Raw genomic sequence first — 27488 nt, forward strand, 5'->3', positions numbered from 1 at the left:
ATATTGATTAGACTTAATTTACTTTTCTATAATTCAGATATATTGTGTTTTGTAGTTGGTAAATTGCTTGTTTAGAATCAAGATGCATTTTCTGTAGAAATTATATATATATATATATATACACACACATATTGTGATTTGGTCCCTCAAATTTTAGATTATGTGGTTTTAAGTTGAATTTTTAAATATACAATAGGCTAAATAGATTTTTGTGAACTGACCTAGAAATGTAATCATCATTAACAATAATGTTTTTGTGAATAAAATATTTTCTTGATCAGAATGCTATTTGGTTTTAGCCAGAATTACATACCACAAACCAGGAAAGAAGCCTTTGAATTTCTCAACTGTATGTCCTTGCTGCTGCTGTTCATAGGATCCCCAGTATTCCTTTTTATTTGTCTTGGGAATATAGAAATACTATTTTTCTTAAATAAAATATCTTATTTTATTGTGGTACTATTCCTATCCTTGACTAGAATGATCATTTCCTCCAGGAGATAAAAGAACTGACCAGTAGCAGCAGCCCAAGTGGTTAACAAAGAGTTGTGGTCATGAAGTTCCTTAATCGATAATCTAAAATATGGATATGTTGAGCCATTATCCTTCTAAAAGTAAAGAAAGGAGAGAAAATTAATTTAAGTCTATAATTAACCTCTCCAGGGATATAATAGACTTTCCAAAATATTCACAGTTGGTATCAACACTACCAATGTGGTAGGAGAGATTTTATTGGATTTTTTGCCAAGCTTTGAAAACACTGGGCTTCTAATTCCTGCTCTGTCATCATCTTTTTGACTTTACACCAGGGACTTATCTTCATTAACCTCAGTTTCCTTGTTCATAAAAAGAAGAGTTTACCTCTAAGTTCCCTTTCTTTTCTAAATCTATGACCTATCATGATGACTATCTTTCATTTTTATCTTTGTATCTCCAGTACCTAGCACAGTGAATGTAAATGCTTATTGAGTGACCTACCTTTTCTTTTTAAAAGGAAAATTGAGTCTCTTACAGCATTTAGGGAAAGCTTATATTTTATGGAAATGTTTTCAAATTTTCCCTGTTGGCCTTTTTTTTTTTTTTTTTTTTTTTTTTAGTATAACAGAAAGGCATTTAAATTTGAAATTGATTGCTTTTTATTTGGGGAGGATATTACCGGTGAATTATCTCATTGTCCCATATTAGGAGGAACTATTTGTAAGGTAGGATACTGTATCTTGGATCACTACAAACTTTCTAGACATAAATATTTATTTTTGTGCAATAATTCAGTTTGTATTTGTGTTGCAAATGGCAAAAACTTTTAGAAAATATATCATTTTGGTTTCAGCAACTTGCTCTCTTCTTCCTCTATATAATTCCTCAATAAATAATGACATTCAAGCAGTAAGACCCAGTGTACAACTGTTTAAAGAGAAGTTTAAATTCTATATAGAACTTTTCTAGCAAGAATATTATTCTGGAGATGAGTGTTGCAGTGAACACACTTCAAAAATTATGAAGCTTTTCAGGCTTCGTGTTTATAGTCCATTTATAAATAACTTATTTTGGAGTTAACTTCCTACTTAAAGCTGGAGAACCAGTTCCACACATAGATAAGAAAATAACATTAGTGACTGGATTAAAAAAAAAAAAAAAAGGTGCGTTCTAAAATAAGAGTAGGAAAATTTATTGGCCAAAAAACCCCACAAAAAAACCCAAATAAACCAAAAAAAGAACCTTACGCTGTTATACAGATAGAGGGTAGTTCTCATTCCCTGTTTTCCAAGAAGAGTTTTAAGATTCCTGTTAGAAAAAGGTTTGTGAATATGGTGCAGGGCAAGGAGTAAGAAACCTTGAGTTCTGGTCAGGTTTGACCATAAATTGGATAACATTGTGACCTAGGGCAAGCCATCCCATCTCATTAGGATATCATTTTGTTAGAAAACTGAACAAGCATCAGGGGTAACAGACTTGAGTTAAATTGTAATTGGAAAATGTTTAACACAATAAAAATCCAGTACAACATATATAATGTTAATTTGTGGTTTTTTAATTCAACCCTGCATCCTTCAAAAATCTATGTGAGTTTGACACATCTGGGCTAAATACATGATCAAGCTCTAAAATTCCATGTATGCAGAGCCACTTGTAGTCTTGTGATTTACTTAGGGCTTGTACTGGATGCTACCCTAAGTTAGTTTCATAGTAGTCTCCAGTAATTAAACCTAGGGAGTGCTATGCACTCCCAAGATCCTTATCTTCTTGGTTTATCTAGTTTTCATCTCCTTCCTGAAGCCTTCCATCTTTCCTGTTGGATTTTCTCTCTCCTTCAGCAAATTACCTTTTATTTACATATCTTTGCACATTCTCTCTTCCCCTCCATATCAATCAGTAAACATTTATTAAGGGTCAACTATGTACCAGGAATTGTGCTAAACTCTAGAAACACAAAAAGAGGCAAAAGATAGTCCCTGCTTTAAAGGAACTTACAATCTAATGAATGTCAATTTTAGATTTAATATCTTGAAGGCCAAAACGTGCAATTTTTTTTTTTCTAGCACTTGGAAAACTATGTATTGGAGTAAGGACTGATCTCAGAATTAGAATATCTGGACTGATCTCAGAATTAGAATGTCTGAGTTCAAATTACAGATTCTATATTTAATATGTTATGTGACCATGGACAAGTCATTTGGTGACTTAAGCAGTTTTCTAAGGCTATTGATTACATTGTTTTCTGTAATGTAATTTACAGAGTTGCAGTCTGCATCGATGCATGAAGCTCCCAGGTAGTTCCCTATACTTATAATGATAAAATCACAGGTCAGGGACCCTCCTTCCCTTTCCCTCCTAAAAATAAAATAAAAAAATAAATCCTAGTACTTAGCTCAGGATACCTTGCACAAAGATTCTTGAGAAAATTAATAGTATAAAGAGGATATTAGTTTGTATCAGAAGTATTTACAGGCTTTATGAATCAATGTAGGGAAAATTTCTTGGAGAAACACTTTTCATCTGCCTGATTACAACTCATGTCTTTGCTCATTGAATTGGCAAATTAAAAGGAAGCATACTAGAGAATTTCCTGGGGAACATTCCTTTAAGAAGGTTAAGTGACTTGCCCATAGTCACACAACCAGCAAGTGTGAGAGACTGGAACAGGATCCAGATCTTCCAAAACACTGTGCATCATGGAACTTGTTGAAAAATGCATCTTAAAACATGATTGCCTTGTTTCAGAATCCTTGTAACATTTATTACTTGTATTATTCTTGGTCATGGTTGAGAAGAAATTCCTTATAAACTCTTATTGTTTAGGTGATGATTCCTTTGTAAAAATTAGCAGCAGGTTATGAAATTGCCCTCATTCTTTCTTTCATCATACTATCTGACTTACAGATAATCACTCATCAAAGGATCTCAGAGTTTCTGGGATGATTGTATCCTCTTCTCCATAGGTTGATACATTTTTACTTTAGGTTTTTAGGTGGATTTGATCCCTAGAAAGTGGCTAATTCTTAGATGTTTGTCGAAATGTAGCTTTGAATTGATTGCAAAGTGATATAGAACACCTCTCACTCCATTTGAAAAATTATGTGTAGTACTTTTTAAGACTAGCCAGCTGAGCCTAACTCCAGATGGTCATTGGGAGAAAGCAAGCAGAGAAACACTTGATTGGGTTTCTTATGCTTCAGTTTTTTAAGTTTCCACTATAGCACAAGAAGCCCAAGGGTATGTGAAAATCTGAATTCAAAGTGTGGCCAGGGAGGGAAGAAAAGCTAATTAAATGCTGTAAACAAAATCAAAATCTCACTTTTATTGTTAATGCAGTATTATAGCTGATCTTTGAAGAGTTCCAGTATCAGGAAATTCAGTTATTTTCCCCTTAACAACTGTAATACTGCCTCATTGATTGATTTATCATACAGAGAGAAACAACACACTATATACATATGTACCAGGGGAAAAGGTTATATTTTCTTTGGGAATCACAGCTTTGAATTGCCTGGCATTTGTCTGTATAAAGTCCCAAGCATAGCATTGCATAAAGATGGTTTTGGCTTTTAAATTTAATTCCTATAAAGTCTCTTTACCTTGCCAGAAATATGATCTATTCTGAGCCCTCTGGGAATAGTCTGTTAGTTAACAACTGCTACAAAATATTAGAAGGGACAAGATGCTCCCAAGTGACATGCTTGTGAAATTGTAACTCTGTAGTTATGACTATGCCTGTACTAATATGGGTCTGTTATTCTTTTTAAAGATCTCTACCTGTACTAAGGAGCATTGTTGATTTATAAAGAATTTTAACATTGCATAACCATTACTCCAAATCTATATTTTTCTCCACCTACTTCCTCTTTTCTTTTTTCTTTTACCTAATCTCAGACTGCTGCTTGTCATTTTCTTACTTGTTTTTTCCTTTCTTTTAGTTTTGTGGAAAAAAAGTAGACCAAGAAAAGAATTTGGGGATGAGAAGCATGGCAAGTAGGTGTTATTTTTAGGGTTGCTTCAGTGTTGTTGCTTTCTCCTTTGTTTCTCTGCTCTATACTCTTATACACTAAAAGCATTGTGTTTTGAAATAACACCTGCTAATAAGGGCAGCAAGTATAAAATTGAGGAGTTTTTACAAAAGAGAATTTGTGCATTAGGTAGAAGGATTGAACTGGAGAGGTTCTGGGGTCCCTTTCAACTTTAAACATCCTTTAAATATAATTACCTTCAATTCATCCATTTTGAGCGTTGGCAAGAGGCTCAATGTTATAACTCAATGTTAATACATTTAAGTTTCAGCTATCATCACGTTAGCAGAGCAAAACAATTATAAATCTGATTAGGATAAAAAGCCATTGATTAAATTGTTCTGGGGAGGGAATATAAAAACAAAAACTCTAAATAGTTCCAGACCTGAAGGAGCTTGCCTGCTCCGGGAAACATGAATAAGTATTTCTTAAATGCTTACTGTTTATCAGGCATTATATCAAACTTTGGGGATATGAAGAAAGATAAAATGTAGTACCTGCTTTTGAGAAGCACATAGTCTAATGAGAGAAACAGTATGTAAATCCTACAATTTACAGGAAGCTAGAGAGAGTAGAGAGTCATGTACTATACCTTAGGTTGTGAGCCTAAGTGACTGGAAGGATTGTGATGCTCTCTATTAGCATAGTAAAGTTGGGAAAATAGGAAAAGTTAGGGGGAAAGATGAATTTTGTTTTGAGCAAGTGTGACTCAAAAGGAAATTTATAGTAGGGTAGTGACTTTTTAAGTAGAAAGGGTAGATAGGGGAAATGTTATGGAGGTAAAATTAACAGTACTTGTTAACTGATTAGATTTATGAATTTTAGGAGAGGGAAGAATCAAGAAAAAGCCAAAGGTATCAACCAAAATAGCAGCCATTTCCCAGGTCACTTATATTTAATTTGGAAATTGCCACTTTTTTTTTTTTTTTTTTTTTTTTTTTTTTCCCTTAAGAGAAGTCGATAAAAATAGATAGCAGATCATGGAATTTTTTGTCAGGATGAACCTTGGAGATCATCTCTAATCCTTTCATTTTACAGTTGAGAAAATTGCATCCCAGAGAGTTGTCATTTGCCCAGTCATGTACCTTAAAGTTCCTGGGTGGAAAACAAGGTCCTTTGACTTCTAATTCATTTCTCTTTTCCCACACCACCTTGCACGTATATCTTCTGTGAATTCACTGTAATTTCAAGTTATCTTAGAATGTTCCAAGCCAGGGGACTTCCGGCCAAGATGGCAGAGAAGACATCCACATCTACTTAATCTCCGTCTTTTCTCTCAGAATACTTTATTTCATGACAAGGCCTCGGAATTAGTGCTTGACCCACATATAATTACCAACAGAAGATATCCTTGAAATTCACCAAAAAAGGTCTGATTTTGCTCGTGGGTGGGGATGGCTAAATCAGGCAGCTGCAGCACAGCAGACAGTGAGAGTATGGAAGGCAGACCACACTGAGCTGACCTGATTGGGGGAGGGGGGGAATGTGATCTCAGCAGTTTTTGCAAGGGGAAATCTTTACCACAGTGTGGCTACTTTGCTCTGGCAGCAAGCCAGTAGATCAGCAGAGAAGCTGTAAATACAGGAGGTAAAGACTGTAACCCCGAAAAGCTAGGGTGTCTCAGGACCTATCCACACTACCTGGAGTGTCCCAGCACACTCTCAGAGTCTCAGAGCAGACGCAGGTAGCCATTGCTGTCCTGCTATTGCCTCACTGCTGCTCCCTGCAGTCTGTAGAGGAAGCTCAGTAATACTATCAGCCCCCCCCCCCAAAAAAAAAAAGCAGACTGCATTTGTCTTTTTTGTTAGTTTGTTTTCTTTGATTCTTCTTTGTCAAAATGAACAAAAAATTAAAACAGATTCTAACTATTGATAGCTTCTATATAGATAGAGAGCAGACTTTAAACCCTATGGAGACTAAAAACAGACTGTCTCCAAATGAATGCCCAAAGGGGTATATGATCTGGTCCTCAACACACAAGACTCATAGAAGAAATTAAAAAGGCTCTTACAAGAGAGCTAGAAGAAAAAGGGGAAAAAGAAAGGGAAGCTTGGCAAAAGAGTCTGGATAAGTCATCCCACTCATTTAAAGATAGAGTGGATAAAGAAATCAAATCCTTGAAAAACAGAATTAGTGAATTGGAAAAAGAAAATAGCTCTCTAAAAAATAAAAGTGGCAAAATGGAAAAAAATTCCACAGAACAAAACAACTCACTTAAAAACTAATTGGACAATTAGAAAAAGATATAAAAAAGTGAGTGAAGAAAATAATTCATTAAAAATCAGAATTGAACAAATGGAAATGAATGACTTGAGGAGATACCAAGAATCAGTCAAGCAAAACCAAAAAAATGAAACAATGGGAAAAAATGTCAAATACCTTCTTGGGAAAACACCAGACCTGGAAAATAGATCTAGGAGAGATAATCTGAGAATTATTGGACTTCCTGAAAGGAGAAAATAGACCAAAAAGTAATTGGAAATTAAATAATCTCATCCTAAAGAATGATTGGGTGAAACAGCAAATCATAGACATAATTAATAACTTCACCCAAGAAAATGACAATAATGAGATGTCATACCAAAATGTGTAGGATGCAGCCAAAGTGGTAATAAAGGGAAATTTCATATCTCTAGAGTCCTTCTTGGATAAAATAGAGAAAGAGAAGGTCAGTGAACTGGACAAGGAACTGGACTTGCAACTAAAAATGCTAAAAAAGGAACAAATTAAAAACCCCCAGTCAAACACTAAATTGAAATTCTAAAAATAAAAGAAGAGATCAATAAAATTGAAAGTAAAAAAACCTATTGAAGTAATTAGTAAGACTAAGAGTTGGTTCTATGAAAAAAACAACAAAATAGATAAACCCTTAGTAAATCTGACTTAAAAAAGGAAAGAAAAAAAATCAAATTGTTAGTCTTAAAAATGAAAAGGGAGAGCTTACCACTAATGAAGAGGAAATTAGAGCAATAATTAATTAGGAGTTATTTTGCCCAACTCTATGCCAATAAATTTGATAACTTAAGTGAAATGGAAGAATACCTTCAAAAATATAGCTTGCCCAAATTAACAAAGGACGAAGTAAATTGGTTAAACAGTCCCATCTTAGAAAAAGAAATAGAACAAGCTATAAATCAACTCCCTAAAAAAAAATTCCTAGGACCTGATGAATCTACAAGTAAATTCTACCAAACATTTAAAGAACAATTAACTCCAATGCTATATAGACTATTTGAAAAAATAGGGGTTGAAGGAGTCCTACTAAATTCCTTTTATGACACAGACATAGTACTGATACCTAAACTAGGTGGTTTGAAAACAAAAAAAATTATAGACCAATCTCCTTAATGAATATTAATTCTAAAATCTTAAATAAAATATTAGCAAAAGGATTACAGAAAATCATCCCCAGGATAATACACTATGACCAGGAGGATTTATACCAGGAATTCAGAGCTGGTTCAATATTAGGAAAACTATTAGCATGATTGACTATATCAATAACCATATTAACAAAAGCTATATGATCATCTCAATAGATGCAGAAAAATCATTTATAAAATCCAACATCCATTCCTAATAAAAAACACTTGAGAGTATAGGAATAAATGGACTTTTCCTTAAAATAGTCAGGAGCATATATTTAAAACCGTCAGTAAGCATCATATGTAATGGGGATAAACTGGAACCATTTCCATTAAGATCAGGAGTGAAACAAGGTTGCCCACTATCACCATTACTATTTAATATTATGTTAGAAATGCTAGCTTTGGCAATAAGAGTTAAGAAGGAGATGAAAGGAATTAAGAGTAGGTAATGAGGAAACCAAATTATCACTCTTTGCTGATGATATGATGGTATGATTGGAAAACCCCAGAGATTCTACTAAAAAGCTATTAGAAATAATCCACACCTTCAGCAAAGTTGCAGGATACAAAATAAACCCACATAAGTCATCAGTATTCTTAATACATATCTAACACTTACAGTTACAAAGAAAAATTCCATTTAAAGTAACTACCAATAGTATAAAATATTTAGCTATCTGCCAAGGGAAAATCAGGAACTATGTGAGCAAAACTACAAAACACTTTCCACACAAATAAAGTCAGATCTAACCAATTGGAAAAATAACAAATGCGCTTAGATAGGGTGAGCAAATAAAATAAAGATGACAAAACAACAAATCACTATTGATCAGAGAAATGCAAATTAAGACAACTCTGAGATACCACTACATACTTGTCAGATTGGCTAAGATGACAGGAACAAATAATGATGAATGTTCGAGGGGATGTGGGAAAACTGGGACACCACTTCGTTGTTGGTGTAGTTGTGAACTAATCCAACCATTCTGGAGAGCAATCTGGAATTATGCCGCAAAAGGTTATCAAACTGTGCATGCCTTTTGATCTAGCAGTGTTACTACTGGGCTTATATTCCTTTTTCTTTTTTTTTTTTTTCTATTTTCTTTCTTTTTTTTAAATTTTTTAAATTAATTTTTATAATTATAACATTTTCTTTGACAGTACATATGCATAGGTAATTTTTTTTTTTTTTTTTTTTTTTACAACATTATCCCTTGTACTCTCTTCTGTTCTGAGTTTTTCCCCTCCTTCCCTCCACCCCATCCCCTAGATGGCAGGCATTCCCATACATATTAAATATCTTATAGTATATCCTAGGTACAATATATATGTGCAGAACCGAATTTTGTTGTTGTTGTTGTTGCAAAGGAAGGATTATATTCGGAAGGTAAAAATAATCTGAGAAGAGAAACAAAACAAAATAAAAAAAAAAAAACAATGCTCACAGTTTACACTCATTTCCCAGTGTTCCTTTTCTGGATGTAGCTGATTCTATCCATCATTGATCAATTGGAATTGGATTAGCTCTTCTCTAGATTGAAGATATCCACTTCCATCAGAATATATCCTCATACAGTATCATTGTTGAAGTGTATAATGATCTCCTAGTTCTACTAGTTTCACTCAGCGTCAATTGATGTAAGTCTCTCTAAGCCTCTCTGTATTCTTCCTGCTGGTCATTTCTTACAGAACAATAATATTCCATAACATTCATATACCATAATTTACCCAACCATTTTCCAATTGATGGACATCCATTCATTTTCCAGTTTCTAGCCACTATGAAAAGGGCTGCCACAAACATTTTGGCACATACAGGTCCCTTTCCCTTCTTTAGTATTTCCTTGGGATATAACTGGGCTTATATTCCAAAGAGATACTAAAGAAGGGAAAGGAACCTGCATGTGCAAGAATATTTGTGGCAGCCCTCTTTGTAGTGGCCAGAAACTGGAAACTGAGTGGATGCCCATCAATTGGAGAATGGCGGAGTAAATTATGATATATGAATGTTATGGAATATTATTATTCTGTAAGAAATGACCAGCAGGATGAATACAGAGAGGCTTGAAAAGACTTACATCAACTGATGCTGAGTGAAATGAGCAGAACCAGGAGATCATTATACACTTCAACAACAATACTGTATGAGGATGTATTCTGATGGAAGTGGATATCTTCGACAAAGAGAAGATCTAATTCAGTTCCACTTGATCAATGATGAACACAATCAGCTATACCCAGAGAAGGAAATGAGTATAAACTGTTTGCATTTTTTTTTCCCCCAGGTTATTTTTACCTTCTGAAGCCAATTCTTCCTGTGCAGCAAGATAACTGTTCGGTTCTGCACACATATATTGTATCTAGGATATACTATAACATATTTAACATGTATAAGATTGCCTGCCATCTTGGGGAGGGGGTGGAGGAAGGGAAGGGAAAAGTTGGAATAGAAGTGAGTGCAAGGGATAATGTTGTAAAAAATTACCTGTGCATACTTATTGTCAATAAAAGTTATAATAATAATAATAATAATAAAAAGAATGTTCCAAGCCAGGGGGAGTTGGTTTTTTTTTGTTGTTTGTTTGTTTGGTTTGGTTTGTTTGTTTGTTTGTTTTAATTTAAAGGTTTGCTTGGCTTAGATTACTTTCCCTGTGAACAGACCTATGTGTTTAGATGTAGGAGTGATAGGAACAATAAAGTAGTTTTGTTTAAAAAACTTTTCTTTCAAAAATGAAACGTATACTTAATTTTGCTGAATTGCTTTTTCCTTCTTATGTTTTTTTTATTCTTGGTTAATAAGGAATGATTTTGGGGAGTAGTGAAGTTGGAAGAGATATTTCCAGAAATGAAAGGGACATGTTTGGCTTAGATTACCTACTTTCCCTGTGAACAGACCTATGTTTAGATTAAGTGATAGGAACAATAAAGTATTTAAAAAAAAAAAAAAACTTTTCTTAAAAAAAAATGAAACTTATAATGCTTAATTTTGCTGAATCACTTTTTCCTTCTTAGGTTTTTTATTCTTTGTTACTAAGGAATGATTTGGGGGAGTAAAGAAGTTGGGAGGGATATTTCCAGAAATGAAAGAGGTATAAAGACATAAAATAACAATTTTTTAAAATGGTTGTTTATAGAAAGTAAGCTGAAATAATGTACTGGAATATAGTGCTCGGTTTAATCTTCCTTTCTAGTCTCCTAAATTTGCAGTCTGGGATCAAAAGGAGGTAAGAAAGTGAATTGAAATTGAAAGGAAAGAAGTTTGCTGCGCTATCAAGAGCAAATGGTTAGCTTTTGGGGACAGGGACTAGTTTTTTATTTTGTCTTTTATATTCCCATTGTCTCACATAGGGTCTGACATAGAGTAAGTGCTTGTTGGATTGTACTGAAGAATGAGTGACATGGCCAAATAATTTTTGTTTACCCATAACTTGAAAAAGTTTTATTTTCTGCTAAAGCCAGAACAATAATTCATTTCTTTATTAACTATGCTACATACTATTTTATATGACAGAATAACATTTTCAGTAAAATTGGCCAAGTTAGTTATGACAACTGGCACATACCCAGTGTTTTTCCATTTAAATACATGTACATACATAAATACATGCATACATCCATCCATACATAGATACATACATATCTCATAGCTCCACCAGGTGGCTGCCAAGCAATATGTGATGATATGATGTACTACTTCAGAGTCATGCAATGTCCCCAATTTTTATTGTATACATTAGGGTTAACCATTCAATATTTAATTTAGGGTAGAAAAAAAGGGACACCAGGACATGTTTTTCTACCAAGTTTTGTCAAAATCTTAAGAAACACATGACTCAGTTTATAGACAGGTAAACACTAGAAAACCATAGGAATAATTTGAAAAACTGATCCCTGATTGGTAATTTTGCCTGCAAGTTCACATATCCTGGTATGTCAGAACTGAGTTACTATTTTGATGTGCATAAAATACCATGAAGGGCATAGCTTACTTTTGGATTCATCTTAATAGTTATTTTTATTAAAATTTTGTTAAGTTGTGAAAGGGTCTGATCCTTTCTCAATTAAAAAATAATTGGAAACCTGAATTCTAACCCTCATTTTGTACTAATTAATTGTGTGACCTTAGGCCAATCACTAACTTCTGTTATCCATAAATCTGAAAAATGAGAAAAAGTAAACTAACAGATCTCTGAGGGTCTCTTCTAGCTCTGACATTTGTGATACTGTGGTTCTTTGATTCTAAGTCTACGTGATTGTTTCTGATTGTTTGAATAAGTTTAGTTGGGTAAGTGGGTTTTGTGGTAATAGTAGTAATAAATACTTAAGAACCATTTAGCAAAGTTGACTGAGGAAAGAAAACTGTTCTCAATATAGACATTTATGTTGCTAAATTAAACCATACTTGACAATATTTGTAGGCAACAAGAAGTAAAATAAGATATTGCTTTATCCATAGTCTTAATACTTTACAGATGTGATAATAAAATCCATATGTAGCTTCACTATTATAAGTTTCTATTAGAAAGAAAATGTTAAGATAAAGACTGGTAAATAAAGCTTTCAACATGTTTTAGACAGCACAGTGTAATAGAATCAACTATATTTTGTGATTTCATTTTTCCAAACTTGTTATTCTTGCCATCATCTGAGTGTATATACAAGTATAAACAGACCTCTATAATCTGTATATTTATATAATGTATCTATCTAGAGACTTTTAGCATTGTATATGTCAAATAAGTGTTTACAGATTTAAAAAATAACAATATATGTGTATATTCATATATATTAAAAGATGAGATTTTTATATGTAAAAAAATAGATCTATGAAGCCTGCATTCTAAAAATCATCAGTAAAATGGACCATTCTTAATAATCAAGAATAAATTGTACAAGAAAAAGTTTATTTTAATGGATAGAGGATCATCTTGAAGTCAGGAAGATCCAAATTCCAGTGCAGCTTCTAACACATACTATGTGACCAGAAGTTGTCAATTAATATCTGGATCCCCCAGTTGCAGACCTGGATTGATGAAGATAGTTTTTACATTGGGAGTTTTCTGTAGTGATACTATCACAATTCCTGATCAAAAATATATTAAACAGATATACCAAATTGAGCAATAATATTAATTTTTGAGTGATTATATCAGTTCTAACTACTGAATGATGTAGATGGACTGCCAGAAATCAATTTAACTCAAATTGAGTACCATGAAATAGAGAATCTTTGGATTTGTTAAGTGCTGAAAAATAGTTTTGCCAAATTAGTAAATTAACTAGTTATTAAAAAAAACCATGGATGATTGATTCCATTTGGGTATTTAAGAAAAAAAAAAACAAACTTTTTTTTTTTTTTTTTTTAAATTCAGCCTGGAACAATTTGCTTTACATACACACACACACACACACACACACACACACACACACTCCGAAGTGTGTATCAGTAGTGCAGTTGTTATCTCTAAGAAAAACAACCACATATTGCTATGCCACCTGCTTGAGGAAATTAGCATTGAGTGTGATACAGACTTTGATCTAGGGATTTTTTTTTTCTCTGAGACATTTACATGAAAACAGAACCTTTGATTTTAATAACTCATCTGTTCCTTCTGCTTATTTCCCATCTGAACTTGTCATAATCCACCATGAGGGACACTGCAGCTGGTTGCTGTGGAATTGATTGACACCAAATAAAAGATTATGACTTCAGGTAGAGATTAAGCAGAAGGAGCAGATCATTTCTTAAAGATGCAAGGCCAAATTCTGCCTTTTCAATGTATATATATCCCCAGGATTAGGATATTAATAGGAATCATAGCCATGGATTTAGAGACAAATAAAAAATATCAACTCCTTAAGTCTACTAAAGCTTTTACCAAGAGAAAAAAAAAAAAAAAAAACAGAAGAGGGAGTAAAATTCACAATAGAATTGTTTCAGAAGAAAAGGTTGTAGTTTTCCATGACATACTGACAGGAGATTTTTTTATGAGTGAGATAATATTTCCTTATAATGAAGGCAATGTATTAATTTGAATGTAGAATATACTTTTTCCCTACTCCACTACCCCATCTTACCTTCCCACCACATTCCCCCCCAAATCTTGCTGTGAAATCTTAGTGTAGCCTAAAATCACACTCTTAGTAGTAGACAAGAATAGAGAATGACCACATATATGGAGACTGAGAATAAGAGAATGATAGTTAAATAGTAAAAGTAAAGAAAGCCATCATGTAAGAAATTTTTTTAAAAAGGATAAATGAATACACTAGTGATAATTTCATATAATTTTTTTTTAGTGTTTATTTTTTGTTCTTTCAGAGGGAGCTCATTTTTGAGTGCAGCCTGTATGGTAATGTAGTAAATGAAAGAATAAACTGCTTTGATTTATTCCTTGCCTCCTTCTGTAATGTATTATCAACATCTCTTCCTCATGTTCTCCAAATCCTTTCACACTATGTTAATGAACCAAAATATTGGGGAATTTTAAAGTGCATATTCTTTTCTCTAGGATTTAAATTTTAAGTTCTGATTCTAAATATCCTATCAATTGTGAATCATAAGAATGTTTTGTCTTTTCAGAGTTCTTCATAGCTCATTATGGGTTAGAAGTAGCATTTTTTAAAAATAAATTATCATAACTAATTTTTCTAGTGATTCAACTAGTGATAGCATAGACTGTTTTTCTGCATTACATAAATCACACATATTTATTTGTTCGTCACTCATATAATAAGCTTGGATCCTTGCCCTTTGGGACACTACAATAAAAGTTATTTCTTTCTAATCTGGGTATTTTTGAAAGATGATTTAGTTATATTAGAAATTGTGCAACCTTATGATCATGCATAAATATGAATTAAATAGCATCTGATACTTCATTAGCTAATATCTATGTAGGCAGTTAGCTCAAGGAATGTGGCTAGATCACCTATTTTAGTAGCATTGTACTATTAACCTTGTATTTGTATATGTAGTTTGCGAAGGAGGTCAAAACATTTACAAACTCATCGGAATTGTTATAGTCCTCCTTCTAACAAGTTCTCAATAGTAAAATGAGTGAAATTAGTATTCTTTCTTTTCTATTCACCTGGCATAAATCACTTCTCCCTGGTGAATGAGCAGATGGCTGTTTACAAGACTGTTCCTATCACTGTCTAGTCTGTTCATCCTTACTGTTTCATCTGTAAATACTTGTTAGTGGAAAAAGTCACTAAGTTAAGTAACATCTCCATTATTACTCATTATTTTCTCATAGCATAGTGAAAGAACACTGAACAAAGAACCCGAATTTACAACCTGACATGGCTCTTTCTTAACTGTGAACTTGACCCAGTCCCTGCATTTCTCTACTGTAATAGCCTCAATTAGACTAGATGATCTCTAATACTCTTTCCCATTTTAGATTCTATGGATATTATTGGAAATATACATAAAAGCCCCTTTGTAATTTATGTACAAAAGGCACAACCAGAATATCCATTTGGTTAATCCCTCATCCAGTAAGTTTGTAAATTGTAATAATTAAATGTAATAATTTGTATTGGTAATCTACATACTAACTTTTTTTTTTTTAAGATATTCTTGGAACAGAAGATCTTGCTGCAGATACTCCTGCAAACAATGGTGTGAGATTTTATCCTTGGACTATTGATAACAAGTACTATTCTGCAGACATCAATCTGTGTGTGGTACCAAATAGATTCCTCATCACAGCTGAAATTTCAGAGGCTGTCCAGGCATTCATTGTTTATTTTGACAGCACACAAGTAAGAACTTGTATTTTCATGGTCCCTATAAGAGACCTTATTGGCTTACTTGATGTTCTTTATTTTTTAGTGGGAATGGGATGGGAGTAAGTTTGATGCAAACCACCTTTTAATGTGTATTTTTTTATATTTTCCCCAAGAAATCTGGTCTTGACAGTGTTTCATCATGGCTCCCACTGGCAGAAGCATGGCTACCAGAGGTGATGATCTTGGTCTGTGACAGAGTTTCTGAAAATGGTAAGATAATAAAATAATACACATTTTCCAGTTTTTTGGTATGCAGAGTATGAGCATTTTCTTAAATTGGAATGCAATATAGTGTGTTGAAGGCTTTATCTTTCTGACAGCTTTTAACTAGCGAATGAAAGACTTTTTGGAAAAGAATAAAGTATTGGAAAATGAACATTTAAAAATTTTTTCATTCAGAAATCTTTAGTTCATACGCATAGCTATAGATATACATATATATATGTATATAGATATACATATATATATAGATATACATATATATATCTATATCTATATCTATATATCTATCTATGTATAGATAGATATATATATACCTGTGTAGATCTATATCTATAGACATAGATATATTTGTAGTTTCCCCATTTTAAAACTTGTCATTAAGAAGGAAAATTAAGAGTAGTGGAAAGCTTGTTTTTTGGTGTCATTTAGTGTTTTTTCTTTATATGCATACTATTTTTACTTTTTTTCTTTAGGTGTAAACCGACCAAAAGCTCAAGAATGGTGTATCCAGCATGGTTTTGAGTTGGTAGAACTTAGTCCAGAAGAATTACCTGAGGAAGATGGTAGGTGCTTATAATGTAAATCTGCTTCAGTAGAAAACAACAGTCAACAATAGTCTTAAGCTAGAGCTTGAGAGAATGTAAATACATTCTTATATGGCAAACGTCACAATAAAATCAGAAAGCTTTCTTTATTTTTAACCTGATTTAAAGACTCACCTGACTTTGTCAATAATTTTCATTTTTTAAAAAGGTTCTCTAGTTGAGATTCAGACCCTGCAGTGGACCTTTTCTTAGCTTTTTTTATTAAAAAAAAAAATGCTGAAATCTGCATCTTCATAATGGGTTTTGTTAATCTGAAGTCCCCCTTCCCTCCCAACCATGTCAATCTGTAGCTACTGAAGGATGAATTCTAGTGATCCTAGGATCCTCCTAGCTACTAAATTGGTTTTTTTTGGATCTTTGGAGTTGATTAGACTTAGCATGGTTTTTGTGAGGTAATATCTCTGTGTAGTAAAAACCATGGATTCAAAGATATATAGGTTTTGGACAATGAAGGAAATTGGCCTCCTCAGGAGGATTCAAATGTAATATAGAATCATCAGATTTTTAGAATCTACATTTTCATTATCATCCAAAAATATTTTTTGTTCTGCATTTAATATTGAGCTTATAAGTTTAGCAGGCATTATAGGGCAACCTGTAATAACTGTCAGATGAGCAATACGAATGAGCAGTCTGAATAACATGCACTACAGGAATTCAGGGCAGGAAGTACTCTTTTTGGAGTGATCTAGTGAAGGTAGGTGTTGAACTGGACTTAAAGAAAAGCAATTCTTAATTGGAGCCAGGACTGAGGAGGGCCTCGATTATATTAAAGCAGTAGAAACAAAGGTATAGAAATAGAAATGGTTCTTATGTGGAGGGGACAAGGAAAAAACCTGTCTGGCTGGAATGGCCAGTCTCTTAGAAAACTAGGGAGGAATGAGGTTGGAGAGGCAAGTTAGGGCAAAGTTAGAGAGCATGTTGAATAGCAGGCTGAAGAATATGTAGTGGATCATACACACAAGTGTTTTCTAGAAAGTTGGTATGAAAATAGGTATTTCTAGATTCTTTACCTGTTTATTTTACAATGTTTTACAAAATTCCCTTTCTTTGAGAAGGAAGATATTGTCGGATAATAAAAGTACAAAATTGAAATGAAAGATTTAGGCTATTTTTCTTAAGGTTCTAAAAAATATTGAAGATGAAAATTGACAAATAAAATTATACCTACTTTGTTTTTTTTAAACCTCTCCGAACAGAACTCCCTAGTTCTATTATTAAAATGGGAGTGTTTCTTCTGTTAGAATTTTATGATCACATTGGCCTCAAGACTCAACACTTATCATTTTTTATTTTAAAATGATATTTTCATTTTAAATTTCAATTCATTTATACTATACCTTGTTTATGCCTAAAGCTCAGAACTCCCAATTACCTTAAAATTGATATTAAAATTAATATCAATTCTAACATTGGAAACCAAGCCTTAACTTTCTAGATCATCTATCACATATGTAATTGAAATGACAAAATATTAGACAGCCATTGTGTTTAGAAAGCCATGTAGTTTTTTGTAACATAAGCCTAGAGAGGAACTTCCCTTACAGAATGACTTCATATTGCTTTAATGCTAAGGTTGTATTAGTTGTAATGGGTCATTAATGATAATGAGCCATTGACCAGCCAAAATGTTAGGACTTTCCAGAGAGATTATAAGTGGTGGTATTGTCTGTTCTCCCCACTTTGCGCAAAACATTTACAGAAAGAGGTATAAAACAGTTTCTTGTGGCACTACCTAATATTAGTGCATATTAACTCTCAGCTTTCAAACCACTGTGGATTTTTGTTTCTGATTTTTACAGTTTGCTAGTCATCTAGTATATTGGTTGCCTGATGTATTCAGTAGGAATGAAATTACTTACTGATACTGAGAATAAGTAGTATGTCAACTAGGGATATTATTAGACCTTTATAAACTTCTCAGCATGGTCAATCTAAATAATTTTTTGCTATTTTTTTTTAACTTCTAGCTTCTTAAATGCTAAGAGTTGATGAATTTCATTACTACTACAGATAGATATGTTTCATGTTTTGTGAGATGTCCTAAATACCCTTTTTCAGGGAAAGACTTTTTGAACTTTTCTTTATTTCCCATTCTTATAACATGATACCTAGATGTATTGCCTTTTTTCTTGTGGTCCACTTCTTTTTTTCCCACATGAACTACTGTTCAGTTTTGCTTTACCTACCCTATCCATAAGCAGCTACATCTTTTTAAACTTATATATAGATCTCTACATTGATCCAAGTTACATTTCATCTTCTTGGTTTGAACCCAAGGTTACATCCGTTATATCTTCTATAGAATTGGCTTTGTATCATGAAAATTTAATAAGTCTTCATTTAAGGCTTTGGTAAAATTGTTGGGCCAATAACAGAGTCTTTTAGCATGCCATATCATTAGAACCCTCCTTCCTGTCTTCTCTTTTTTGAATATGAATGTTTAGTGGCATGGGAAGCCTTTCAAATGTTAGTCTTTTCCTCCTACAATTTTGAAATTATAAACCACTGAAAGTATAAATCTTTCCATTAAGTTAGCTGCTTTCTATTTATTATCTAGACCATAATTTCTTTTTTCTTAAAGATACACTTTATTGATGTCTTTCATTTTTACATCACAATTTTCCCCATGCACACATACAAAATGAGCCTTCTGTTATAGCATAAAAAGAATTAAGTAAAACCAGCTGGAACAATGTCCACCACAGGTTGCACAGTAGTGCACTTCTGTCATATCTCACATCTCTACCTACAAAAGAACATGTATATTTCATTGTCTTTTCTGTGGGACTAAGGCTGATCCTGGTGGTTATTCCAGGTTTACCATCTGTGTTTAAGTCCTAAGTGTACAGATATTCTCCTGGTTCCATTTTTATCCTGTATTGGCTCATACAAGTTTTCTCATGTTTCTCTGAGTTCTTCATCTTTGTCACTTCTTATGATGAAGTAGTAGTCAGTTTACATCCTTGTGCTACAAGTTTTTCAACCACTCTCCCAAAAACCTAATTTCTGCCAAATTGCTTTTCAGCTTTTCCAGTAGTTGTAATAAAATAGGAAATGCTTTCCCAAGTAATTTGTTTTGAAGTTAACAGTTTCCTAATGAAATGTGATTGTCATGATTATCTCATGGTTTAAAACAGGATCTTTCAATGCCTTATTTTTTGTTTATCATGTCCTTTTGTTTGTTTCAGTGATAACTTTACATGCCACATATTAAATATTTTCTGATTAGAAAAAAAGCTTAGTTAAGAACTTTCCATTATTAAATAGTGATTAGCTAAGTGGCATAGTGGATAGAACACTAATTCTGGAGTCAGTAAGACTTAGGATTCTGGACAAATCATTTAATTTTTCTGCTTCAGTTGCCTCATCTTTAAGATGAGCATGATAAAATATACTTCCCAAGATAGTTGTGAGGATAAGAGGTAATATTTGCAAGCCTTGAAATGCAATGTAAATGTTAGTTATTATTATATGCTATTAAGCTATACTATATTATTATATACTATTATCATTTATCTCTCTGAGAATCTATTCATGATACTATACTAGATGCTTGGGTTTGTTTATTTAGGGGTAAGAGAACAAAGTCCCCACCTTCAAAGATCCCTCAGTCTCTCTCTAGACAACTCTTTATTATTGCCTTCCTTAATATTTAAAGATCAAAAAGTTCTAGGGATATCTGTTTTTCATTGGATATTGTTGTCCATTATGAGTTAGTAGAGGTAACTAATTATTATTATTATTGTTGTTCAGTCAGTCATTTGTGTCTCTCTCTTCTTAACTCTGTGGATACTACAATGTTCATGTAATTTTCTTGTCAAAAATGCACTGGAGTGGTTTTCTTTTCCTTCTCCAGTGGATTAAGGCAAGAGAGGTTAAGTGACTTGATGAAGATGTCTGGATTTGAACTTACGTCTTTGTGACTCCAGATCCAATGATTTATCTATTCAGTCACTTAGCTGCTTCAGAGAAAATTACACTACAGAAATCAGTTCATGGGGTTTCATTTATAGAATAATCTTGTTAGTAGTGGAGTACTCTCTGAATTTGCTTGATAGTCAATGAAAAGTATCAATTAGATTTACTTATGTATTAAATATTTGCTGGGTGCTTACTATATATAAGGTTCTTATAAAAGCTTTTTTATTTATATATGTAACATAGTTTGAGTAAAATGTGTTTCTCCCCTCTATCCCTCACCCCCTCTTCAATTAGATGACTTCCCAGAATCTACTGGCGTAAAAAGAATCATCCAAGCCTTAAATGCTAATGTTTGGTCGAATGTAGTAATGAAGAGTGGTAAGTAATTGCACTGACAGGAGTCATTATCTTCTCTTTTTGAATCCATTAAAAAATGGTGTAAGTTTTAATTTTTCTAACATTTTTGGATAAGAGTTTAACTCAAACTCTAGTCCTCAATTTTGGAAGGGACAAAAGTAGCATTTCTAAGAGCTTTGTACATGTATATAGTTGTTTGTACACTCAGCAGATATTTCTTGAGTGTCCATGTTCAAAGGTCTGTGCCAGACCCAGAGATAACCAGAAAACTACAAAACATGTCTTAGTACTCCTAAAGCGTATAATCTGAGGGGACAAAGCATTAATATAAATAATCAAATAACAAAATAGTATGGCATCAACTAAATGCAAAACCGGAATCATTATTGATAATAAGTGTGGTACTTGAGAGAAGAAAAAAAAAAAAAAACAAAAAACAGAAAAACAGCATGAGCTGAAATAATCAGGGAATGCTTCCCAGAAATCTTGAACTGGAATTTGGAGAATAAGTAAAAGGTTTGATTGGGTTTTTTTGCCTTTTTTTTCCCCATCACACCCTTTTGCCAATATCCTTTTCACTTCTATAATGAATCTTCTCTTGTAACAGAAAAAGTCAAACAAAACCAAAATATAAAATAACTGAATCTGACAGTATATGCTGTGTTCAGTACCCTTAGTCTATTTCCTCTTTATTGAGAAGAGGGTAGTATTGCATTGTCTATTTGCTGTGAGCAAGATTGTTCATTATATTTAATCTAAATTGAATTGCATTTCAGTGTTTTTAATTTATATTTTATTGCAGTTATTTCACCTTTCTTTTGATTCTGCTTTGTTTTCTTTCTGTTTAGAGAGCCTAACCTTATTTCTTCCAAATCTTTATGTTTATTGTTTCTTTCCATGGTATTGGTAGTTTTGATAGGTTAAAAGGGTGAAGAAATTAATCTGTTTGGGAAACAGAATAGACAGTCTTTGTGGAGCTGCAGGTTCATGTTGGAAAACGATAGAGATATGGGATGTGGCAGGGTGAAGATGAGAAGACAGAAAACATTGAAGGACAGAATAAGAATTTTGGACCTTAGCCTAAAGGGGAGGAGCAAAGTATTGTAAAGGTTTTGGAGCTGATTTGACATGAAATAGCTGTTTTAGGAAGCTGACTCTGGCAGCACTCTGTGAGATGGAACAGAGGAAAGGGGGTCTTGAAGCATGATCCCAAGCCTGGGACAGGAGTCTGAACATGAGTTGAAGAAGCCCTGCCTAAGGCAGTGTCAGTGGAGATGGAGAGAGGGATGATTAGAGAGAAAATTTTTAAATTATGAAATTTCTGACTTTTCTAGGACATCCTGGCCTCCTCTTTTAGTCTTCTTGTGATCTTTTCCCATCATACTCTAATAATCTTTTTACGTCTAGTATTGAGTGGCCTTTAAACATACTCTGTACTACCAATAAGCAACAGAAGGGAAAAACCAACTTTTTGTGTACTGGAAACCTTTTGTAAAAATTTGATTACTTAAAGGGAATAATCTCTTTAGTTCTGATAAAACGTTTTCCCCATATTCCAAGGACTAGTTGTAGAAATGAACATTTCACCTTGTTCTTCAGTTACTTCAGGACAAAATGAAAACTGAACTTTTACATGGGTTCAAAATGTGCCTGACATCTCTTCTGTTTCCTGAATTTGTTAAAGTTCTGTCTGGTACAATTTAAGTGTATTTGATTTAATAATGAAAAAATGATGAAATAAAAAAATAGATTTCCTGATAATCTTTTCCAGTTTTTAGTTGCCTTTTTGTTCTGTAGTTATTAGGAATCTTTAAGGTAGATGCTTTTTAGAAAATAATAATAATTTTCTTTTTTATTTCAATCACCATTGCTATCATTAAAAATAACACTTCCCTCCCCCTCAAAAAAAAAAGCATATAATTTTAAGGTTATAATTGTATTTTTTTCTCCTTAACATGCTCCCTTAATTACTATGACTATTCTTTTTGGATTACAAAAATGAAGATTTATATGAATAGTCAAAGAACATATAGTACTTAAGTAATTTCCTGGAAATCTTTAGCTTTACACAGCCTGAGAAAATATAAAAGTTCTAGAGCTTTGTAAAAACCAAGTTAGGTAAGGACCAGGCTGATATACAGCCATGCAACATTCCAGTTGCATTACATGCTTAAAAACCTTAATTGCCATGCCAGGTAGTACTGAAAATATAAGAATTTGATTGAATTTTTTATCTTTGCAAGTTTATTGAGATTTTAATTGCTATTGAAAGGGAAAATAGTCCTACATCAGAATATTTGGAGTTAATTCAAAACTTGAAGACAGAGTGGCTTACTGCCCACTCTTCTTCTTTGCTTTGCCACCAAGTAAAATATATGTTTAGTAAGACCCAAAGACCAATTACATGTTCCCTGAATGAGGATTTGTGGTTTAAGGGAGAGGCCAGCTTGATTCATAAGAGGCTAGGTCTATTGGTTAGTTTTTTCCCTTAGATTTTTTTCCTTCTCCTCTTTCTTTATATATAACATATATGTAAAATGCAGGCCTAGAGAACCAATTCAGGTTATAGTATATCCTATTTGTTAACTTTAACATATTCCCAGAAGCTTAAGGCATTATTTTATTCTTAAAGCAGTATTCTCCTTTCTTCATCTTTAGAAGAATCTCTGACAGCCCAAATTCTAGGCCTGGTTCTGCCACTGAGTGGCATTGTGTCTTTGGTCAAATCTTAAGGTTCAACTTTATTCCTCCTCTTCTCTGTCCCCTCTTTTATTTCTGCCTCCTGGTTCTGATTTCAGATCCACATGTGAATGTGAAGTCTACGGTTTTTTTACTGAGCCATTTGTTACCTCATATAGAGAAGAGTGAGAGGAGGGGCTCAGTGGTTATTTGAGCTGACTGAAACTTGGGAAACTTAGGAGATAAGGCCACTAGATCATACCAAAGAATCTATCCAGCAAGATTGGAGGCTTTCTCTCCAATATTGAATCAGAATTCATTCATTTCCTTTTTTCTCTTCTCCTTAGTCCCAGAAAATCAAGGAACTCAGTCATGTAATTAAAATAAAAAGATTTAGTTAAAAAGATTATATACAAAACTCAGTTCTGTTTCCACGGAGGCTTCTCTGTTGTCTTGAAATGTCTTTAACCGCAGAGAATTTAGGAATGAACTCCATGATGAAATTGTATCTTTAAGGAGTAAAAATCTAAAAATCCTTTCCAAGCAAACCAAAGAAATTGCCCACCAGTTCAATTAACCAATGTTCTTCTGGGTTTCTTAACTGTTAGAGCTATTCTTATGCTTATTCTTGTTGATAGGTTAATATCCTTCTCCCAGAAAATCTTTGAGAATATTTTGATCCTCACAATAAGACCCAACTTATTTTGCTTTTCTCTTTGTATTGCTACTTTTGTTTATATGCCTAAGAAATCTATCCCTGTGAAATATCCTCCCTTCCATGGGCTATCTTCTCCAGGGATCTAGCTTCTAGCTCTAAATTCTCTGATGTTATGACTAAAATGATCTAGGAAACTCACCATTACCAATAAGAGATTTAAAGGGATTTTTAGTGGAAAATGTCTAGTCTAAATCCTTCATGTAGTAGATGGAGAAGGCAAGGCCCAGAGAAAGGAAATGGCAGAAGTGTGTGTGTGTGCACATGCACGCACGTGTTTGTGTGTATGTGTGCGTGTGTGTGAGAGCGAGAGGGAGGGAAGGAGAGAGAAGAGAGAGAGAAGAGAGAGAGAGAGAGAGAGAGAGAGAGAGAGAGAGAGAAATTTTTTGAAAATTAAAAAAAAAGGACATAGAAAAACAGAGACAGATACTGAGACAGACAATGGAAAAATTCTGGCTTTGGCATCCAAGGACCTGGGTTCAAATCCCACCTTTCATACTTATTAGCCATATGGGCAAGTACTTTAAACTCTAGCTTCACTTTTCATCTCTATAGCGAGGATTTGGGATTAGAAACTTTATGTTCCTTCTAGTTGTATTATAGATCTGTAATTCTGTGGATGGAGAAATTAACACAGTGAGGCTAAATGATGTGCCTGGGAATGCCCATCAAGACCTAATGATTTCATAGACTTTGAAATCCCTCAGACTTGCTGTTTAAAGACGCTGATTGGGGTGATTATAAAATCAGAGAGACTTTGAGTTGATTTGCTTATTTCCTTTAAATATACTATTCCTTTAAAAAAGCTTGCCTAGAATTGTGTTGATAAAGCCAGATTAACTTCATCCCTTTTTCGTTGAACTTAATCCAAAGTACAGATAAACCAGTTGAATAGTTAACATAAAAAATACCTGTACATTACTAATGAGCAGTGATATGCCTTATGATATAAGTTTTACATTATTATTTTATTTGGAGCCACAAGTAATTATTTTCTTATTTAAATAAGGATTGCTACTTTCACACTATAAGAGCAAGACAGGCTCTGCTATTTCCTTAGCATTTGTAGGTAAATGGTTATTTCTCTAGTATAGATGTCCTTTCTGGTAGAGATGTCATTTTAATGGCCCCTTGTAAAGTCTTGTTTCTTATGTCCTGTGGTTCTCCCAGTTTGTAAAATTTCATAACCCAAAGTACCCAGTCACATGCCCCATTTGTTACAGGAAGAATTCTGTAGATATCATTACGTACATTATAAAGTTCAGACTTCTTGAGAATTCTTCTTGAGTTTCCACTGTGCAATAAACAAATTATTACAAATGGTCCAGGAAATGAATCCAAGTTAGAAATCCCTTTACAATTTGATTGTGCTTTTGAAGAGACACTCTACATCAGTTTACCCGCAGTATGACCTTCCCTTCAGATTTCCTACATTAAGCTTCCTCCACCCAAAAGTCTTCTGGCTACTGCTCAAAGGGAAGAATGTAGATAAAATCTAAGCTGCTAAGTTGAGTGACCCACAACCACTATTTGAGTCTGTGGGATGATTTGTGGTCAGAGGCTGTACATGAAAGCCAGACATTTGGTTCCCTGTCTTTTGTAATTATGATGATGAGAATTGTTTTCACTGAATAGCTTTCACAAAATGTCTGGGTCATAAAAAAACATTGAACTAGTAGAGGAGAGAATAAAGCTGTAATTTCCTGTCATTATACAATCCAAAGATACTTATTTATCACCCATTATGTTTAAGGTCCTAGGTACTCTACGAAAAGGTCACAGACTTCTTTGTGCCCTCAAAGAACTTAGAATCTAATTTTAGAGATGGGACCAAAAAACTCCAACAATAATGGAAAATACCTTTTTTAAGTCTAGAATGGAAAATACCTTTGTAAAATCTAGAATGGAAGAGCTCTTAGATAACAGCACTATATAGCTGCTAGGGATGCTCCAATATCTAGCCCAGCCCTCCCCTTTTCAAAGAAGGAAATGGATTTAGAGAAGGCATGACTCCCAAAAGAGCCCTGCTTAGTGAGGGCTGAGGGCTTCCAGAGGAGGCTTGTAATCACTAACAGCTGGAGTATCCAGAGGAGACTCTGTCCAGGGAGGTATAAGGCTGGGGCTAGAATTTGAAAATTAGCAATTTCAAAATGTACATATCTAAGGGAAAAGTAGAGGAAGGATCGAGTAATTTGGAATAATGTACTCAAAACTATTAGACTGCATCCCCTTTGACTCAGCAATACCATAACTAGGTCTGTAACCCCCAATAAGATTTTTTTTAAAAGAGGAAAGGGACCCATATTACAAAAATATTTATATCAGTTCTTTTTGTGGTGGCAAAGAATTGGAAATGGAGATTCCCATCAATTGGAGTCCAGCTGAACCAGATATGATATGTAAATATAATGGAATACTGTTGTGCTCTATGATGAAAGGAATTACTTCAGAAAAAAAGATTGTGTGTGTTGATGGAAAGTGGAGAGAACAGAATTAAGAGAACAATTTATATGATAACAATTTTGTAAAGAGCAACCAACTTATGAACTCTCATAAATACAGTGACCAATCACAGTTCCAGAAATTAAGAGAAAAATTTATATGATAATAATTTTGTAAAGAGCAACTTATGAACTCTCATAAATACAATGACCAATCACAGTTCCAGATGGCTCATGTTAAAAAATGCTTTCCACATCTTAATAGAGAGATGATGGACTCAGAGTCCAGATTGGGGTGGAGAAGATACAGGGATGGTGTCAGGAGATGGTGGGGAAACATGACTAATCCTAGAGTTATTTTTTTTTTCTTAATAATACATATTTTTAACAGGTATTGCTTTTCTTGCTTTCCTAGTAGGAGGAAGGCAGGCAGGAGGGAGAGAATTTGGAGTTGAAAATAAAATTGAATTTTGAAGATTAATTTGGAAAAGATAAGAAAAAAGCCATTTTTAAATATATTAAATTTAAATTGTATTTATAATTTAAACTTTTCTTTTTAGATTGATAAAAGAGGTTTATTATAGGGATTGGAAGTAAGGTTAGAAATCCTGACAGAGGCATAAAGTCTGGTTAGGGAAATAGGTAAGGGTAAAGAGAGGGTGGCACTGGAAAAAAATATTCCAATGGACAGAGGCCCTTGGCATCCCAAGCATGGCATAGCTGGCATGTTTAGAACCTCTGCCTATAATTTAAACTTAAATACATTGTAGTAAGCATTTAATAAAATGCTTGTTGGATTAGACCTATAGAGTAAAACATTTATATAAATAAATATTGTCTTTATTTATGTAAGTTTCATAAAACCAAAAAATACT

The 27488-nt window shown here is 33.5% G+C and overlaps 1 protein-coding gene across 1 annotated transcript in view; it reads left to right on the top strand.

Moving 5' to 3' along the window:
* The window catches only part of AAGAB (alpha and gamma adaptin binding protein), a 62926-nt gene that overhangs the window by 8433 nt on the left and 27005 nt on the right, over window positions 1–27488 (top strand). Inside the window, exons 2-5 of the mRNA XM_074294738.1 lie at window positions 15453–15643; window positions 15784–15880; window positions 16366–16455; window positions 20716–20799. Of these exons, the coding sequence (XP_074150839.1) occupies window positions 15453–15643; window positions 15784–15880; window positions 16366–16455; window positions 20716–20799 (462 nt within the window). The remainder of the gene's footprint in view (window positions 1–15452; window positions 15644–15783; window positions 15881–16365; window positions 16456–20715; window positions 20800–27488) is intronic.

Source organism: Sminthopsis crassicaudata, chromosome 2 (genome assembly GCF_048593235.1).
Source record: "Sminthopsis crassicaudata isolate SCR6 chromosome 2, ASM4859323v1, whole genome shotgun sequence".
Classification (NCBI taxonomy): Eukaryota; Metazoa; Chordata; class Mammalia; order Dasyuromorphia; family Dasyuridae; genus Sminthopsis; species Sminthopsis crassicaudata.